This window comes from Athene cunicularia (genome assembly GCF_003259725.1).
Source record: "Athene cunicularia isolate RWA chromosome 3 unlocalized genomic scaffold, athCun1 chr3_part1, whole genome shotgun sequence".
NCBI lineage: Eukaryota > Metazoa > Chordata > Aves > Strigiformes > Strigidae > Athene > Athene cunicularia.
In genome coordinates, this window is record NW_020799097.1 from 123,243,787 (window position 1) to 123,263,724 (window position 19,938).

Consider the following 19,938-nt stretch of genomic DNA (forward strand, 5'->3'; position numbering starts at 1 on the left):
ATAGTGCATTTAAATTGTAAAGGCGTTTTACATAAGCTGCTACCAAAGCTGCACATCTCATTCTAAAGTTTCACACTACAGTTTTACGATGGAAGGAGTTAGCTACAAAATCAGTCAGAAGATAAAAGAAGCCAGAAGTCAAGAGGGTGTGTAATGAGCATTAATAATTCAGATAAAAACCAGAACAACCCAGTGAAGATTTCACGTTTTATTGTTATTAAAAGTTCATGATGAAATTGGCATAACACATAAAAATAGATCTGTGGTGAGTGATACATATTACTATTATTGCCCAGTCATTTTGTTCACACCCTCGCTTTTTAAAATCAGAAGGTAATGAATATAAGACATTTAATCAGCTAACTGCGAAACCAGTTACTGCAGCAGAGAGGCTGTGCTTTCTGTCAACTCTCTCAAATGGATAATGCCAACAGAAATAGTCCTCTATTCATACTTAAAAATAAACTCAGTTTTAGAGTATGCCCCAGCTGAAAATAACTGGAGAGGGAGAGCTAGAAATACCCCTTTTCTTATGGACCTGTTTCCATGAAAGTCAAAGAGATTTTTGCCATGGATTTTAAAAGCAGCAGGAAATAGTTATTTGTTGACAGGCAGATGGAGAGGCCTAGCAACAGAAGCTAGGGAGGACCTGTGGCAAAATACAAGTTTATTATTTTGATCTTGCACATGCTGCTGAATCTCCTTGTTGTAGTAATTGTGTATGTTCATAACAGCAGTGATTGCTGGGAGGAGCTGGGAGGGTGTATCAAAGGCAGATAAAGCGTCTGCAACTCATTTTTTTCTCCCCATTTGGGTTGGCTTTGGTTCTAAGCCCACACACTATTCATTACAAAGTGACTTTTACCTTTACACTTTCGGATCCACATAAGAAAATCAGAACAATACTCATGGTCACTAACTGTTTCTAGACTTGTGTAGCTTTTCTTACTAACTTCTGTGCTTATCACAGCATTTAGGGCTGTCCTCAGCCTGACTCTTGTTCTTCAAACTGTCATATCAATTCCAGGGGTGCTGGGAGGTTGCTTAGAGCCACCCCTAACTAACTGGCTCAGCAGAGTGGTGCTTCTACAGTCTCCTGCATAGAAAGGTCTCTGTAAACAGCCTCAGTGCAGAAAGCAGTGCTGTAGATGTTTTGCCAATTATTAGGCCTAGCAGAAAGGACACAGCCAGCATAAAGGCGAACCAATAACCAAATTGTATTTGATACAAAAGGGTCAGTACCTGGGTGAGCGCTGGGGGTATAAACAAGTCAGTCAGATTATACACAATCGACATCAATCCCAATGACCCCAACAACAACAGCTCATGACCAACAATGGGTGGAATAAATGGTGAAATGTAGTTTCCCATAGAAGGGACAGGAGACAGCCAAGTCAACAAGCCAAATACATAAGACCAAGGAGACCACACACTGAATCTATACACAGACCACATTTATAAAAGCCAGACCTGACTGGAGCCCAGTTCCAGGGAGGCAGGAGGTCCTTCCCCAACTTGAAACTCTACACACTGCATCCACCTCACAAACAGACACTACCCCTGCCTGCAAGTGGTCCCAGCTTTTACCCCTGAGTGGGACACCTGACCTTTGCTTACTTAATGCAGGACACCTGGGGCTCCTTTACCTAATGGCTCTCCCTGCCAGGCCGGCACCACCCTGGAGGGAAGCCTAAAGGCAAACTCATCACCCCTTTGTGGAGGGCTGTGGGAATCACCCATATGTCAACCTTGATTTGGGGCTTGGGGTTGAAACCCCAGCATTTTAGTAGATTTCTGTGGGGAGACCACTCGTGGGTGGGAGGCAAGATGAGCCCCACATCTGCTGTATCTGATGTCTGTGAGGAAAAAATCACCCTAGTGGCATGGCTGTTCCTAAGTTTTCCTCTTACTTATTTGGGAGCTTCTTTTAAAGAAGGCGAGTAGGAACATGAACCCATTCACACCTTCCAAACTTCTAAGCTACGCTGTTTTTTTGCCGTGTGTCCTGGTACAGAGTTGCAGAAGGTGGCAGCTAACAATGTGGCAAGTGTTCATCTCTGGGAAACTGTAGCACAGCTCCACAGCCCATGCTCTTGGCTGGCTCTGAAATGTCCACTACTTCCCTCTGACTTCATGCTCTGTTAGAACTACAGCACATCATGCTACCCAAACCTACTACCAAGCTTGAGAGCACTGTGGCTACTCTGTTCTTGTTTCCTCCACAGTGGATAGTTTTAAATCCTGGAAGATAAAAATCTCAGTGCTGGTCCCTTCCATTAAAATTTCAGGACTTCAGTCTCAGCCTCACAGCAGGAGAGTGACAAGGGTGGAAAGCTGGCACAGCAGAATGGTGAATCATGCTCTGCCTTTGGTTTTCAGGCTGTTTACTCAAAACAGCCCTTGAGAAAGATGCTATGCCTCAAGCAGATGTCACATTCAACCGGTTTAGCAATATTACGCCTATTTCTTCTCAAGTTAGTCAAGGAGGGGAGGGAGAATATAATAAATGTTAGTGCAAGTTCACATAGACAACATGAATATTTAGTACAAAATGTTCTTTCAAGGTGGGGCAAACATTTCTAATTGTGACACAAAAAGAAGGTATTTTGTAACATTTTTAACAACTTGGCTGTGAAAAACCGTTTATGTTATGATACCTCACATGATATTGAAGTATTTCAAGGCTCTTTCTGAATAGGCAATAACCTCATTAAAAAAAAAAAAAAATCAGCTTTATCACAGCCTATTCCAAATATAACTAAATAATTTGGTTGTGGTTTTTTGGTTGTTTTTTCTTTTTTCTCTTTGGAAAAATAAAGCTCTGCTAACTTGAGTGATTCTACTCCACGTGGGTTTTACCCATCCAAGACTTCTTTAATTTCAGAATTAATTTCCTCCTTCAGAGGAAACCGTAGAAATATTCAGCTAATAAATTCTAGCATAAGATTTCAAAAGTTGGTTCACACACTCACTCAGTCCTTATGAACTGCAGCTTCCAAGAAGCTCACAGACTACTTGTCCCTACTGAAAAACATTTTGAAAACCTGGCCCAATTTAGAAACAGTCATTTCAGGTCTAGTAGGACTTATATCCAAAATGAAGATGTGAATAATCCCTAAATTGTGGAGACCAAAAAATTCAGATATAAATTATGCAGCATGGTCTCCCATCTTTGGATTTGGCTAAAAGTCCAGCTGGACAGAAACATTTAAGGCCTCAGTTTTCTATGACTACACTGTGCATGGAAGTGTTCAGCAGTTGCTTCCGAACACGATCAGCCAACATAAGCCAAGCACACGTGGAACAGCCCTTCATTACGTAGACATCATCCTTCTTTTGCCTGCCATAGCCTGGAACTGCCCAAGAGCAAAAGAAAAGTAAAAAGGCTTCCAACCTAGAGTTAGGCAGACAAAGAGACGTGGAAGACTGAACTGTGCCTTTCTGCCCTTTCCTGAGCTCTCAGCCAAACCACAACCTATCAGAAGTGGGTTCACAGCCCTCCTTGCCTTGAAGCCTAGCTCAGAAACCACAACAGGGCAGAATCAGGCGGTGGGCACTGTGGTTGGTGGAGTTATGCAAAGGCAAAATCAGAATCAGGTTCAAAAAAGCATTTCCCCGAGACGGGTAAACTAGTGGAGCAGGAACAAATGAGAGTGCGCAGCGCAGCAGGCGGGAATGGAGGCGAGGCAGTATCCCTGGGCCCTTGCTCCCAACAGAGATGCCGCCGACACGGTTTATCTTGGCATCCCTGCTGTGGGCATTGTGTGTGCCCAGTCCGTGCAAGACAGCAAAAGTCTGCAGGTGGGTTGTGCTAACCTACCAGGAATCCCAAGTGGCTGAAAATTCAAGTCAGCCAAATTGATTTTTCTGGGCTAAAATAAAGGCAGGGAGAGTAAATCTCTACTGGTGTACTGTCAGGGAGATCCCTTTTGGTTTTGTGCTATTGTAGGGTCATGGTGCTACTCTCCCCAGCCTCCTACTCTGGCCCACCAGACCAGCAGGACAGCCTCAGGCAATGGTACTGCATCAGCAAACCTGGCTTTAGTGTCTAGTTGGAGAAAGCGCTTGGCAGGGAGGGTGCTTAAAACATCTCTCCAAACAGAATTTATCTGCCTGCTTCTGCTTTGGAACCATAGAGCATTTCCATGCTGGAGAAAAATCCAAACACCTCATGTAGAAGCACCTTTCCCTTGGATTTTTATTATCATCATCATCATTTTTAAGAATGTATTTTGTACCGAAACACTGTCAGCATTCTTTGTACAATGGAAAATGACAGTTATCATGTAAAAGAGTAAAAACAGCAAAACAGGGACATTTCATATCAAGATTCAATCTGGAGTACAAATAGAATCTGATGTACAACTTAAAAGCCACACACCAGACAAAAAGATCATCTGGAAAGTAACAGGTTCTCTCAGTTTGGAAAAAGGAAAAGTCAAGGAATGTTAAGGCTAAAAATTCCATTTAACTTTTACTTTAGGGGTGGCAGCCTGACTCTTAACTCATCTGCAGGAGCAGCAGCAATACTCCCTGGGCTTTACAAAGAGATTTGCACTTGCATGAAATAAGAATCAGGCTTCTGTGCTCAGAGGACTCTGATTGACCTCAACAGGCTTTGGACTAGAGCCACAGCTGGAATTTCAGCTTGCAGTCTAAGGCTTCTTAACTGCAGGCCAAATTAGCGCAAAATGAGGCTTTGCAACTGGCATTCTACCCTTAACTTTGGATATTCCAGTTCTGGTTGCTTTAAACCACAGTTTTATTGCAGGTTTGACAGTTCTGTTTGTGAGACTCTTCTCTTTTTTTTTTAAATACTGTGCTACAAAGGATGTTTTTGTATTCTGTGTCTTAGAAAGTCCCTATATTACATGTTTTCCAAATTGCCTAAATATATGTTTATATCATAACTACTCAGAAAGACCTGCTACAGTCCGTTGTGAGCAGCCAAGGAAAAAAGTGTATTTAGTCCTAAAGAAGTCAAGAAAAGTGGTTGTGTTCATTTATAGTGTAGCGCAATGACTGTGTTTATACAGCTATACCTACTATTTAAAAAGCTACTTGAAGTTATTATTCATGTGCAGTATCTGATTTTCAAGCATTAATAACTTGGCTGTCTAGACAAGTTTTAATTGTCATATCAAAGGCCGAATATGTTCTTAAGTGCAAAAAAATCTCCCATCTCCCCTGGAAAGACGCTGGTTCTCCTTCGGAACCAAGAGACTGCCAAATTTAACTTCTTCTCAGGTTATAAAAGCACAGTAAACCTACAAATTTGCTGTTTAAGTTTTTAAAATGGAATGACTTTAACTCAAACCCATCCTGTGCAGCAAAGTTAGTAAGCCCTGAAAGACAGTTTCTAGTGAATATGCAGAGTTTCCCCACCCCCACCAACTACCATGCCCACGTTTTCCCAGGGCCTAGAGGGCTCCATTAAAATGTAACTTAATGTTCAATAGGAAACATGATTTTTTGAGAATGGTATGTAAAGTTTACCCAAAGAACCTAGACATTTTGTACATTCAAAATGTTTACACTTTGCTGTTCTTAACCATCAGTAAGATTGTTCATTTTTACTAATAATACATACAAGGAGTATAAATAAATAAACTACAGATAAGCTTTAAAAATTGTATTAACAATACATTGTGCAAAAACTCGTAACGTTCTACATTCTATGCAAATACCCTGACTAAAATATACAGGCTGTGTCCTCACATCCTCATTCAGTTTTTGCACAGTCCTTGGGCCAAATCAGTGGCTGGGAGCAATCAGCAAAATCCCACTGCAAGCCATGGAAGTAATGCTGATTTACCCCAGCAGAAAAGCCAGCCCCTAGGCATGTGCAAAAAATCCCATAGAAATCAGTGGGAATTGTGCTTGACTAAGGACTAGACTATTTGATTGTACCCCGTTAAAGTGAGTGGGAGTTTTGCCGTTGATTTCCATGGAACCAGGCTTAGGCCCTGGGCAAGGACATCAGCACGTGGCCCTATGTTGTGCTACACTACTCCACTTCAGTGCAGAAACAATATTTGCAAAAGAAAAACTTTTCTGTTGTTGTTGTCACTGCTGTTCAGTAACCGGTTTTAGTGCTGTATTTCATAAATTGCCTTTCTGTAAGATTTGAAACAAGACTGCAAGTCTTTCTGAATCCATTCCAATTTGATTATCCAGCACAGGTGGGCTATTTTGATCCAAGAAAAATGGCTCAATGTCTATTAACCAACGATGTTCTTTATCCTAATGAAGAACAGCCCGGTTCATCGGCACAGGAGGAAGAACTGCATGCGGAAAAGGAACAGGGCAGCCCTCCTACCATAGCTGTGTCCAGAGATGGCTGTCACTTCTCCAAACGGATGATGGCACCTGAGCCGGTTTGGAATCTGCAGTCCTAACAAGCTCAGCCAAGTTTTGTAAGCTGAAGATCTCCATTTATCTTTATCGTGTCAATTGCTGACAGTGTTTCAATACGGTGGTAAAAATCAAAGAGCTGATGTCCGTCCACAAATACTCTAAAACGGGGATGCTCGCAAAGTATCTCAACCTGTAAAAAATAAAAATGATGAAGCACGTTGTTCACAGTGTAACCAGGAAGTTATTTCATAGAATACAAAAAGCACTCCATTAGCCTTTCAGTAGTGTTGGTGTGGTTACAAGTTTTACTACTTCTGTGCCATGTAGCAGCCCGAGCTGAGGCCAGTTTGCCCACATGAGACCAGTGCCACTATGATGGATCTCCTCTGACTTCGCAGGGACACTAATCCAATCTCACACTGCTGTGGTGCGAAGGACTTTGGAACCCAGTCCCACTGGCATCAGGAGGGTTTTGCCTCTTGGAATAATGCCAGAAACAGGCTCAAACTGCTCATTACAGGGGGAAAAAATTCTATCTCCAACTCAAATCTTGCATTCCTTGCTACATAATTTTTTTTGCTGCAGAATGAGGGGGCAGTTCCCTCTGCAATGCTTTCCATGCTTCCGTTAATTTACTGGAAGGGAGCGAACACGAGAGGAGGGATAGGTTTGCCCTCCCCTCCCACATATACTCACAGAGCTGCTGCAAAACTAAAAAGCCTTCACTGTTGTGGCTGCAGACAGCCCAGGACTCCTTGTTGGGCCAGACTCCATACTGGGGCTGCAGTGATGGTAACATGGTGCAGTATGGCTTGAATTCTGCTAGACAGTTCGCACAAGGCACAAACAAGATCAGGGAGGGACACAGCTCATCCCTCCTCCTCCAAGCCCTGCAGAAATGCTCTGGAAAAGCAACAAAACCTGAACAAGCCTGGACAGGTTGGGAGATTCCTGATGTTAGGGGTGGCTTGAGAGGATGCCCTGTAGTCAAGCTCTGCTGGAGCTGCCCCGGCAAGAAGCAGGGATATGAGGGCACAGAACATGCGCTTCTTGTACAGGCCCTCAGAGACTCCAGGTCCGGGCAGGCTAAGAAGAAAATCTGCAGGGAAGCCACATGTAAATCCTGTGTCACTTCAAGAGGCTGGTAGTCTGGAGTGAAGTGCTGCTTCCAGGCACTTCACTCTGCTGCTATTACAGCATATAAAAATGGGAACGGGGCCAGTGACAAACTGACTAAACCGAAACCCGACTGACTTGGGGGGCACGTTGTGCTGGGAGAAGTGGCAGCTGACGGTCCAGGAGAGCTGAAGCTCCTGGGGACCTGGTAGTGCACCACGTAGCAGGGAAGTGCCTGTGCTGCCACATAGCTCCTGTGTCACTGCAGCAGGTGCATCCAGCCTTAGGCCTTGTTATGTAAAAGATATGGTTAGCCTCAACGCTGCTTACGATCCATTTTTTTCAGATCACCCTGGGCCACGCCAGAACGATAATTGGACTGGATCACAAGTAATTGGCAAGAACACTTGTTGAATTTATTCACCAAGAGGGTGACCATCAAAGGTACAAAGTCAATTGGGAGCCTAAATTCCATTTGTGCATTTGGGAAAAAAGGAGGTGGAAAAAAAACCCCACAAACAAAAAACCTGCCTTTCTACAGTATCTTGTGCCAAAAGTGCAATATTGCTGTCCTCTAACATTAATTGTCATTAGTGGGACACCCACAGAACATGCTCTGGTTAATTTGTCTGGCTTGTCTGAGGGCCCAGCCACCACCCTCTCAGCCAGAGCAGCACCAAGCCTCCAAGACTTTTCAAGTGCACTTCCCACGTGCACCAAAGGGTGTTGCCAGTTCCAATGGGAGAGTTCGCAGAAGCAAGTAGAGCACAACCAATTTGTGAGAAACTCAGTCATAAACACCCTTTCAAAGCCCGAGCATCTGGGGAGACAGTGAGGTTTTGGGGTTGGGGGAGATTATCTTGGGGGCAAGAAGGATTAAGAGAGTTTGGCAGCTGGTCAGAGCATTGGCATTTAGCAGAGGGGCCAGCAAAGTTTCGTAAGAGGGGCGGGGAGAAGGAGGGTTTTTCTGGGTCAGCCGCATGGAGAAGGCATGCAGCCTTTTTTCCTCAACATTGTGAAGCCACTGAGAGAAGCGGTCCTCTGCAGCTGCATACTTTGTTAGCCCTGATTTGCAAAGACATCTTCACATAACCATAAACAATACAGATGGGAATCTGCTTCTAGGTCAACCCAGTCCACCCCTTGCACTAGAGCATTTCCACGTACACCATTTTCAAGCGACTACAGCCTTAAATTTGACAGGCAATTTAATCCCAGGGTTCAGAAAAGAATACCACTATTGCTTAACTGTTTAATCTGCTAACATGAAGGGCTACGGTCAACCTCAGTGTAACGTCCCTGGAGACAAAGGATGAACAAGATCCTTATTAGCTGCACTAAATTGCAAACAGTGTGTCCATTAAAAAAACCATCAAAACATATGGCAGTCCCAGAGTATTTACATTCTCCAGTAATAACTTGTAATGCACTAATAACACAGAAGTACTTTTTAATTTATAGCTATAAAACTAAGCTCAGGAAGTGCACTTCATCACATGGTATTACAACCTCCGACCTGTCATAGCACCCCGGTGAGGTATTCACAGCCCCGTCTGAACTGCCTGCAGCTGCACATAGCAGCGGGATCTCCGCGCAACTTCTGATCAATGGAAACAATCCAGCAACCCATGTCTCAACAAGAGAAGCACAGGCTATGCTGTGATTTCACGAGAGGCAAGTCAGGTGCTGCTGTGACACTGATCATATTATACATGGTGCATGCCACTGTCATCCTGGTACTCACCCGAAAAGGCTGGTCCGGTATAAATGGAAAATAAGGAATAGATGATTGCTCTTCCCCCCATTCTCCAGCTACACAAGAGTTTCTGACAAACTGTCTGTCTGTAAACACAGCTTTCAGTTCAATAGCTACATCCGCAGGAGGATCTTCTGACTCCCCACAAGTCAGACTGATGCCAAAGCTGTAACACAAACAGAACGGCTCTCATTCAGCCAGAAACAAGCAAATAAGCCCCAAATGCCGCAGTTCTCATTTGTCAGCTTATTAAAGCCATTGACGGTATAGCAGCTGTCTCTTATACATTTATTTCTGAGCTTGGACACCCCGGCGAAGAGGCCGAGCCGGGCACCTTGGGTCGCTTCCCTTCTCCAGAAGTGCAGAGGTGGCTCAGCGCCCCCAAAACAAAGCGTCACCCCACTCCCCTCTGTGCTGGGGTGCCCTGCCCCACGGCGTAGACCCTCGGCGGGTCGAGTCCCTGAGCGGGTGCTTTGATGGGACACATCTCCCTACTGAGTGAGGGGTGGCATGGCCTGTGGCAGTGGGTGGCTGCTGAACGTGCCACTGGGTGAAATTGCAGCCTCTTGGCCAAGTCAGGCAGCAGCTCCTTTGAAATCCTCCCCACCAACCTCCTAATGAGAGGCGGTAATTGCATAAGTCGGTTGTCTGTTGATGGCTTGTTACGGAGCAGGAGCTCCTATTTACATGAAGTGGCCGTGGTTATGCAACATGGTGGTGTCCGTGGGTGTCCCGCTCTGCTGAGAGCATGGCAAACCTCTGACTGAGGCCACCAGCCCCGCTCACAGCTCCCGTGCAATGCCAGGAATCCCTCGCCTTCACCACAGCACGAGTGACTTGTCCCGGCAAGCATGCTGTAATGATCCTGTTGATGGCTTCAGGGTCCGGGGGTGGGGTGGGGAGTTGAGGAAGGCTTTCTTCTCACTTCCTCACCCCTGGGATTTGGTGGCATAACACCTGTTTAGGAACGTGACACAGCGACTGGGCTTGGCTGCCCTGCTGCAGGACCTCGCACGGATCGCTTGGCTTTTCATGCCTCTGATGTGCACATTGGGCTGGGTTGGGGAATGTCACTGTCCTTCCTCCTCCGAGGTGCTGTGAGGATTAATTACTCACCTTGAGTAAAGTGGAGTGGAAGAAGCTAAGTCACAGCAATATTGAGGGTTTCAATATCACAGTGTGTATCCGTTGGGAAACGCAATCAGTAGGTGATGCCATTTGAGAAATCAAGAGCTACGGAGAAGTAAAGATTGTGCAAGTGTCCAGATGCTTGGTTACTTTTTCAGTAGTGCCTACTAATTTGGGGGTGTTTTCATCTCTGGATACCCACCTGGAGATGGCTCATAGAAGATTATGTTTGTGCAAACACCTCTGCTGGAAGTCGCATACTGATGTCATGGCTTCTTCAGTTGTATCAGCACAGCTGGACGCAAAGGCAGCCAGCGGGCATCCCTGTGGCCCAAATCTCAGCATGGGAAAACCACTGGACTGTTTTCTTCATGCCAGAACATTGGGTGTCAGTCATCACCACATGGAAAAGCACCTTCCTCAAATACTGCCAGGAGACTGAATTCATAAACAATGCAGTAACATGAATCCATCACACATTAGAAACAGTTGGCTTTTGAGTGGTGAGTTCAGTGTGTTCACAAGTTCACCACAAAGAGGAACTAGAGTTAGCTTGATGGTTTTGTCAGCTCATGTCTCTTCTCACCTCACCAATGCCAATACCAGCTGTGTTATCCTTTTTTTCTCTTGGCCTAAGAGAGAACAGAAATTGCCCTAAGCTTTTTATTTTTATTTAGTGGTACAGTGTTACATGATGCCCAAAGAGCTCTTTTAAGAACACCTCATATTTTCCTCTACTCTACAGGGAGCCACTTTATGGGATAAGATTAAATTTATTGGACATAAAATCAGGCCAGCCAGTTGTTTGTGCCAAAGTGTGAATTCTTATGAGGAGAGAGGTCATCATTATGCCTTTGTTTTGTAGCTGGTTTTAATTGAACTTTTTCATTTTAAATAGCAAGACTTGGCCATTTGGCTAGCTTCTTCACCTTGTGTTTGTCTTCTTTGGCATGTTTTCCAAAAACTAGCACAAATGCAACATTTGTTTTGTTGGCCATGGAAAGATTGACTGGAACAACCTGCTTTGTGAAATTATGATGGGGGAGGACATTCCCGTTTTTTAAGGCATTGCTGGTCTGTGCCTTTCTGTTTGTGTGCCACATTCTCCTCTCACCCCATAACAATCCAGTAGCACATTGAAAATCCTGCTTGCACCACAAATAAGGTGAGGCAGCCAAAGCAGGAGCTTTGCCTCTGTGTGCCACTGTCCTGCCTGTGTGATGACTGCTCCTGTGGTTTCTCACAGAGAGGTATTCTCTAGCAGAAGAGGACTACCTACCTCTGCACTGCCCAGCAGTCCGTGGAGTAGGGTTGTGTTTCTGGGCAGCACTGTGCCTTCCACCCACAGAGGAGCTTCTTTGAGACCCAGCTTCTCAGCAGGTTCCTCTCTGCAAAGGGCTGCAGGGGGAGTGCTGCCATTTAAGATCCTGCATTTGTTCTGAAAAAGGGAAAGGTCTGAGCCAGATCTGTTCCTTCACTCATGAAGTCCTTGTTAAATCATCTGCACAAAATGGGCCCCATTCAGTATATTTACCAGCCTCCTCAACAGGAAAGTTCTTGAGATTTCGTGCTTGAGGGCCTGAGCTTGCAGACGTTGTGGTAGTAGCTGGAGCAACATGATGAATATTTGTGCTCCACTGAAATAATGCTGAAGTACAAGTTACTGAACTTGACTGGCTGACCAAGTACAAAAATATTGTGGATAGGTATTGTCTTCTGTTTCTGGGTTTGTACAGCCCTTTGCTCAGTGGGAGCCTAGAACTCTTGAAATACTGAGAACTGTATAAAGATTAAACGGAAGTGGCGTGGTGTGAACACCATTTAGGAACAGTTAATGACATGCCCAGCCCAGCCACCAAAGCCGTTGCTGAGAACTGGCAAACCCAGAACTTCATCTTAATCCCAGCACCTTGTATCTTGCAGCCACTCCCTTTGATGATTTAAAAAGGTGTATCTAATTCTTAGCCGGCCTTCACTGGAGAGGAATGCAGCATGGTTGCAATTTTGGTGTGGTATAATTACCCTGCCTTTCTTGCCCCATTACCACTGACACTGCTCTCCTCATGCCTGGGTTTATAGGCTGACTTGTACAACCTTTCTGGTTTGTTTTGCTTCTTTAATGACATTGGTGAGAAGATGGGAGGTGTTTGCTGGTTTCATGGAAGCTTCCTTTGGTTTCTGGGTGGCAAAGCACCAAAGTCGTGGTTTTTGTAAGACTCGGAAAAAGCTGAGTAATGCAATAAAGGAGAAAGTCTGGGAATAAGTTTGATTCGGTGGTTGGATCCAAGTGCATAATAGTTCAGAGGAATTCCTCTTCAGAATTACAGCAGTAAAACTGCAGTGCTGATAAACAATTATTTGGATTGGGTGTTTTTTTTGACCTTTGTAGCTTCACCACTGCAAATCCTCAGGCAGAGGTCTGGGAGACCAAACCCAGCCTTGCATAAATTTGCTCTGGGTGGGTGCCTGAGGCAGGGTTTGGGAGAGGATAGTGCTGAGGATGTGTCGTGAGGGGCTGGAGAGCAGAGTAGGAGATGTTGTACTTGCCCTTTTGCTGTGTGGCTTCAGAGTGTCCCGAGGACAGATTCCCCTGGCTCTGTGTACTGAGGCTGAAATGCAGGGTGCCGTGTACCTGTGGAAACGTTCATAAATCTGCTCGCCCATGCTCATCCGTGGGAAAGACAAATGACAGTTACCGGTACAGACAGTGCGGGGAGGGTGTTTAGCACACCTGTGTGCTTTCACAAGCTAGTGCTGTCACATCTTCATGGGCAGAGGAGGGAATCCAGGGCCAGTAGCAGCACCCCCCTCTTGACATTTATTTCATGTGGCTTCCTTGCTTCTTGTTGCCCCCTGAATTATTCTTGGTCTGAGTCTTTCCCCTAGGGGGTCAAGCTCTGGCTGTGCATGAATCCAGTGGAGAATTCAGTTTTCTGGGGCTCTTATTAACAGAGGCTGTATAAACTGGTGTTTAAGGAAATGGTCCTGGTAAGTGAGTCATTTAGTTACACACAGAACCACTGTGTGTCTGGTGCAGAGCACGTGCGTATCAGAAATATTTGTCTTTACAATTGTTTATTGGAGTCTGCACCAGGAACCAAGGGCACGTACATAAAGGCATGTCAGATAAGGCATTACTTGCTGCTATTTGAAGGCTGTTCACATTCAGGATCTTTCAGTCCTTTCTGCAGAAGATTGATGTCCAAATGCATCAGAGGCTGATCTTTCCTACTGTGCTTATTTGAGACTTTCTTGGTATTATCATATCTCAACAATTTTATCATGAATCTCATAATGTTGGTTCTTTTGTCTTTCAGTTTCAGATTTGATATCTTTGTCCTTTCACAAATACCTGGGGTTTTTTTGGTTTTTTTTTTCTTTTAGAGGCAGTTTCTAGTAATTTGAGAATCTGGCTCCTTTCCTAACAACTAAGTCTAGCAGCAAATAAAAAGGACCATTTTATACATATATTTAAAAATCTTGTGATTTTCCGTCCAACCTCATGATTTTAAAGATGGATATTCATGCCCATGATGCATCATGCCTGCATCACACCTACCATAGGATGTGGAAAAAGACTGCTAAAGGGCTTTTACCCACAAGTATCAGCATGTCAAAAGGCATTCTATGTCTATTTTAAATTATTAGTGACTGATGTTTATCCTCTTTCTCCCTGTCCCCTAATAACAGGTGGCCTTCACATTTTGGAAAAAGATGCACTTGTAATCCTCATCGCAGTGGCCCAGGGATACCTGCAGATATAGGGAGGGACTGACTGAACCAAGAATGGGCATGGGGAATCCAGGGAAAGCCAGACACAGCCCTGACCAAGGCACAATGGTTTGGGACCTCCTTGCTAAGCAGGTGGCAGCACCACATTGCTGCTGCTGGAAACCCAGCCACTGCTCCCCGCTAAACTGCTGACGGAGAAGTGAAAACTGTAGCTGTTGAGTACTACAAGGCAAAGGACACAGCAGTGAAAGTGATTGCGATGCTGAGTTCCACATGGCCACATGGCCACCATCATATGGTGACATTTTTAGGGAGTTATTTTTCTTCCTTTTAAAACTCTATAGAACTTCGCTAGGCTGCTGCCAGTGCTTCAGGCTGGCCTAGGTTCTGCCAGTCCTCCTGGGGCACAACGGCCCCGGCAATGTGGAGCAGGAGCCCTGTCCGCTGGCCAAGAGAGAGAGCACCTGGAAAGCTGCATAATGCAGCCGCTGGTTCCTACCTGCCTTGGGTGAGCCTGGGGGACAACTACTGGCAATGTCTGCTTTATTCACCTGGTGCTGTTCCCTCAGGGTGGCTGAGAAGTTGCCTGCGGCCAATCTCCTCCTCCTGAAGTGGCTGCTGTCCCTCCTCTGGCACATCAGCCACCACGCTGCCACCAGCAGGATGAGCTGCAGCAACCCGGCCGTCTGCATTGGGCCAAACCTGCTGAAAGGGAATGAAAGGGCTCAAACAAATGAATTTGTGACAATTATTAAGACTAAATTGTGATGTGATGTATGAAAGCTTTGCTTGTGCTTTGCTCCATTTATTTCAAAGGTTTGCTTGTGCTTTGGTTCATTTGTTTCTCAAAGATTCCTGATTCCTCAACTGGTTCCTGAGGTCTCTTTGTCTCTTTAGGTAAGGTTGAAATGCTCCTTAGGCTCGCTATGGAAATCACTGATAGCAGACTCAAGGCTTCCAACAGACACTTGGGCAACTCCTCTAATGAGATAGGGGGGGCTTGAACAAATAGACACAGAGACCCTATTATAGGGAAACTGTTTTCCGATTTAGGAGGGAGTCACCTGGACTTTACTTCACAGTGTACGCTCTGGAAAGAGGGTCAACTGCTTCACAAACACTGCTTGCTTCCTCCCTCAACCACCAAAGACCATCACCCTATTTTCACTACGCATGCTCGGACTATGTAAATACATTCTGGGAACTCATTATCATAAGGCACACCTTTGTAGGAAATCTAATGAATATGTATGATTTGCACGCATGTGTGTGTGTGTGTGTGTGTGTGTGTGTAAACTGATGTCCCTCGCTAATTCTTGGGAGCCCTTATGGTGGAGAATCCCCAGGGTGACCCCAGAGCTGCCAATAAAAGAATACCTGCTTAAAAATTATATTGGATTCTGACTGTTAATTTCTTTGTTTTACTGCAGAGCCCAGTCCACGAGGACCTGCTGTCACTGGAGGCCATGCTGGAGGCCACTGGCAAGGTTGGCTGTATTGCCCCGTGGTCCACAGCTGTCCCGGCCCATCAGAGCTCGGCTGTGCAGAGGTCTGTACAGGCCTCCTCCCGGTGAAAATGCTGGCGGGGTGGCTGCCTGCCACCGCAACCCTCCATGCGGAAGCAAGGCCCGAGCCTTGGGAAGGGCTGCTTGGTCTGGGTTCAGGTAACTGGCTTGAGACCAAGGGTTTGGTGTGTGCAAGGGAAGGTGCTGGTGGAATTTCTGGTGGAGAACTGCAGGGAATTCTTTGGGCAGGAGACAACTGACCTTCCCTGCCCGGCAGCCAAGGAGTTGCCAGCTGTTGCATTTAAGGTGATGAATCGATTTAGTAAGAAATAAATCCCCTTGTGTTCTAGCTGGTCCTCAGAGATTAGAGGGGCTAGGGGCAGCTGGACCTGTCTCTTAATAGGTAGGTATGCCAACTGAGGCCATGACTATAGGCCTGGCACTGGATGCACAAACAGCCCATGTGCTGTAGGGACAGTTGCATTCAAGAGAAGCAGTCAGGTTCCTGAATAGTATGGTTTCTTTTTACGCAACATCTACAGATTCTCTAAGATTGCCTGCAATAAATACACAAGCTACAGGTTGGCTGTATAGCACTACACAAGGAGAAAGACAACTGCAATCACACACACTTAATTCCTGAGTAATCACTCAGCATAGCCAAGGGCTCAAATCTTACCAAAAGGCATCCCTTCTGAGGGGGGCATGGGGCACAAACACATCAATCTGTCCCTCCAATTTGGTGTTGGATTATCGTCCCTCCAACTCAGACACAAACTCAGGGTAGTATTTATCTAAGTATGTATGTGTGAGTGGGTGGGACTGTGGTCAAGCCATTATCTTTTGAGTAATGACGCAGTACATTCCACAGTACATTCCTTGGTGCGAGGGGTACGCTGTTTTTTGTGGGAAAAGAGGGAGGATAAGAGACAAGGTGGGCAGGCTACTGCAAAAACTGTACTTGGGATAAGTGAAAGAACAGGACCATGTGGCCTCCACCTCGCTTCACATTCCTCCTTGGCACCATGACAAACACAATTCACTGGACCTCCATCCTGTCCTGTGTTTGTTCTGGGCACCTTGTGTCAAGGAAATGTGTGTTTTACAGATTTTATTGCTGTTTTGCTCTTCCCACACTTCCAACACCAGCCCCCACAGAAAGAACCCGAGGTAAGAAGAGGGGTGGAGGGTTGCCACAGGCTGGGGCTTGGGATGCCAGAAACCTCAGCCTTGTTTCTGGTGGAGCTGGGCATCGAGTGTTGTCCTGTCAGCCCCACTTGCCCTGTGGACTCCATTGGGGCATGGCCTCTCAGGGCATGAACGGTTTGCTCTGCACAATGAGCTGAAGCCTGCAGGCAGGGCATCAGAAGGCTGAAAAGAGAAGCGGTTTAGGGCTTCGGGTGGGTTTGGCTTGAGCTGTTTGTTACTTCCAAGAAGTCCCCTTGCTGCACACACTTTTTCTTTCTAGCTCTGTGTTTGGGAGAACAAAGTGTCCCTGCAGCCACAGCAGACAACGAGCCTTGAGCAGAAGCTTTGCCGCATGCACCCCTCTCTTCACTCAACAAACCTGGAGGGGATGCGGATGTGGTGGTGGAGTCTGAAAGGGGAGAGGTAGGTTAGGTCCCCAAACATGGTGGCAGTGTGTCTGGTGTAGGAGGGCAGTTTCTGATGAGGCCAAGTTGCTGCTATGCCTCTGCCTGGCCATATTGCTGGTGTGTGTTTATGTTATTCCTGCATCCCCTTCCAACCCAGGTGCTATGTAGTGAGGGAAACTGGTAAGGTAGTTTCTCAAATGTATTAAGCATGTGCTGAGTCAAACCAAATGCCTACAAAGTACCTAAAAAAAGCTAGAGGGGAGTAGCTGTCAACTTCAGAGGGGTTTTCCGCAGGTCCTACTTCATCAGAGCTTTGTCAGACCTATTTTGGGGTTGGGGGGAGTGGTTTGGGGTGACTGGATGAAATGTGATGCAAAGCTGCAGAAGGGATCTCCTCTGGAGAGCTGAGGTAGCAATTTGGCAAACAGTAGCTGACCCTTCCAGGTCTCCTCTTGCCACCTGCCAACTCTGGCATTTCTGTTTTAGGCACTTCCAGGCTTTGGCTCCAACCAGCCCTGAGAACTCAGCAGACTCCCTGGGGCGCCCAGAAGAGCTGATGGGTCTTTCGGGGGACAGAAGGTAAAATAAGCTTGCTTGGTTAAAATCAGAAGTGCCTCCAGTGGATCATGGCTTCCCTTAACTAGTCCCGCTGTGGGATGGGAAGGTTTGCAGGCTCTCCCTAGGACAAGAACAGAAGATAGCGAAAGAGAAAAGAGGCCTGAGGAGAGGAGAGTGAAACCTGGATGGAAAAGAGGAGGAGGAAGAGAAGAGAAGAGAAGAAGGAGGTGGAGATGGACCTGTGAGAAGCTGCAGGAAGGTGCAGAAGGTCAGGAAATCCAGGTGTGTGTCAGGCTCAACTGTTCATCCTTCCCAACTTGCACACTGTTCTAAGTCAGTGCAACTGGATGGCAAGGGGCGGTGAGGGATGGTGCTCCCCAGGGCTTGGAAGGCAATCCATGGCAGCTCCTCAGACCCCCATCGAGCCCTGCTGTGTGGCACAGGGGCACAGTGCACCTCTGCAGGGACACGCACAGGACATTCCCCATGGGGATAAGGCGTCAGAGCCACCCTGGAGCCAGTATCAGCAGTAGCTCTCTCCTCTGGGCCATAAACAGTTCCTCATCAATGGTGTTCCCCAAAGAAAGGGGAACAAAATCCTGCCTCTTTCTGCCTTGATGGATTTCTCACAGCTTTCTGACTCTATTGTTGCACCAGCTGAGCTGCTGGGACTGCTGGGCATCCACAGCTGATGTCCCCAATAAATTGATCTTTTCTTTCTTCTGTCTGTGTCTGCCTTAGGCTGTTCTGTTGTAGGGAGATGTTGTTTTGTGATGGATCCTCAGGGAGGAGTTTGGGACCATCCCTTGTCCCCACATCCCTTCCAGCGGGCATCAGGTCTGAGTTGAGGTGCTTTAGGAGGGACACCAGCCCACAGGGTCACACAAGAGGGTGGGGGTTGGAAGGGGCCTGTGGAGGTCACCTGGTCCAAATTCAGCTCAAGCAGGCTCTTCCAGAGCAGGCTGCCCAGCACCATGTCCTGGTGTGTTTTGGGTATCTCCTAGAAGCAGCACCATGAGGCCAGAGTGAGGGCAAGACGTGGGCAGGCATGGTGGCCAGGAAAGGCTGAGGGTCCGTATTCAGCCACCATCAACAGCAGCTTGCTGTCCCCTGCAGCCATCCTCCCTGCACACTGACTGGTGGGCAGTTTCCTCAAGACACCCCTCACTCGTAGCAATGTCAGACATAAACTTCCATGCTGGGTGTTGGAATAAACGTGTGGGCTCACCCAAAAAGCTTCAGAAGCGGCTCCAAGAGCAGCCAGACTGCTGTGGCTTTCGTTTGTCCCGGTGTGGTACAGGGGCTGCCTGCATCCTGACAGAGGAGGAAGGATGAGCACGCTCGCCATCATCTCAGGAACTATTTTGCTCACAAGTGCACATGATGAGTTATGAGTTACAGATTGAGAGTTATGAAGTAGAGAATTTGCGAGTTTGATACCTGATAAATTATGTGGTGGAATGAGTGAATTCATGTGTTAGAATAGTCCGTACAAAGGGGATTGAACTCTTGTTTGCTTTCTTTTTTGTTTTCCTAATGTTTCATAAAATATAATTGAATTTATAGAGTTGTCCTGTAAATGTGAGAGATCCAAACAGATCATGACACTGCTCAGTCCAGAAGACTCTTCCTGTTTCTTCACATGGTCTTCAGGACAGTGTGCGTGCTGGTTTGTATTTTGAGAAGCTGCACAGAAAATAATCTGTAACTTACATGACCTGCCTTAATATTTCTGTTTTTACAGTGCTTTCTGCAAATAAAATGTGGAACGTGGGAATCACATCTTTAGATTTTAATTGCCAGCCCTGGCAGTTAAAATTATATGCAGAGAAAATTCTGCACTCAATCCTGTGTGGGCAATGCAGTGCCTCCATAGATTTGCTGGACATCACTGGTTGGTCCAAACTGCTGTGATGGTTTTGGAGCATTTGGAGCAGAGTCAGCATCTGACTGAGTCCCAAACATCTGCAGGTACAGCATAAGACTGTCTCATGATTTAAACACAGTCAACAGCCAAACCCCTTGCTCACCCTCCCCTGCCCCGAGGGATGGGGAGAGGATTGGAGGGGTAAAGGTAAGGAGACTCATAGGTTGAGATAAAAACAGTTTAATAATTTAAAAGAAAATAATAATATTTTTTAAAAATAGAGAATACAAATAGGTAATGCACAGTGTGATTGCTCACCACTTG

General features: G+C 46.1%; 1 protein-coding gene and 1 long non-coding RNA gene across 2 annotated transcripts; one reads left to right on the forward strand and one right to left on the reverse strand.

Annotated features, from left to right (window-relative positions):
• Window positions 1-2,714: 2,714 nt before the first annotated feature.
• On the reverse strand, window positions 2,715-9,517 carry LGALSL (galectin like). Its single transcript, XM_026844695.1, has 3 exons — window positions 9,493-9,517; window positions 9,218-9,417; window positions 2,715-6,547 (listed from the first exon to the last, which is right to left on the reverse strand). The coding sequence occupies exons 1-3, from the start codon at window positions 9,515-9,517 to the stop codon at window positions 6,404-6,406; spliced, it is 369 nt and encodes a 122-aa protein (XP_026700496.1). The 3' UTR covers window positions 2,715-6,403.
• A 7,560-nt stretch (window positions 9,518-17,077) lies between these two features.
• Window positions 17,078-18,398, forward strand: LOC113478035. Its single transcript, XR_003397995.1, has 3 exons — window positions 17,078-17,205; window positions 17,676-17,768; window positions 17,854-18,398. It is a non-coding gene; the product is annotated as an uncharacterized LOC113478035 (long non-coding RNA).
• Window positions 18,399-19,938: the final 1,540 nt, after the last annotated feature.

Coding starts and splice junctions, on each gene's coding strand:
- LGALSL (XM_026844695.1), bottom strand. CDS start 9,517: ATGTATAAGAGACAGCTGCTATACC. Junction 9,418..9,492: donor TAAGAGACAGCTGCTATACC/GTCAATGGCTTT, acceptor TGGCTGAATGAG/AGCCGTTCTGTTTGTGTTAC. Junction 6,548..9,217: donor TACCGGACCAGCCTTTTCGG/GTGAGTACCAGG, acceptor TATTTTTTACAG/GTTGAGATACTTTGCGAGCA.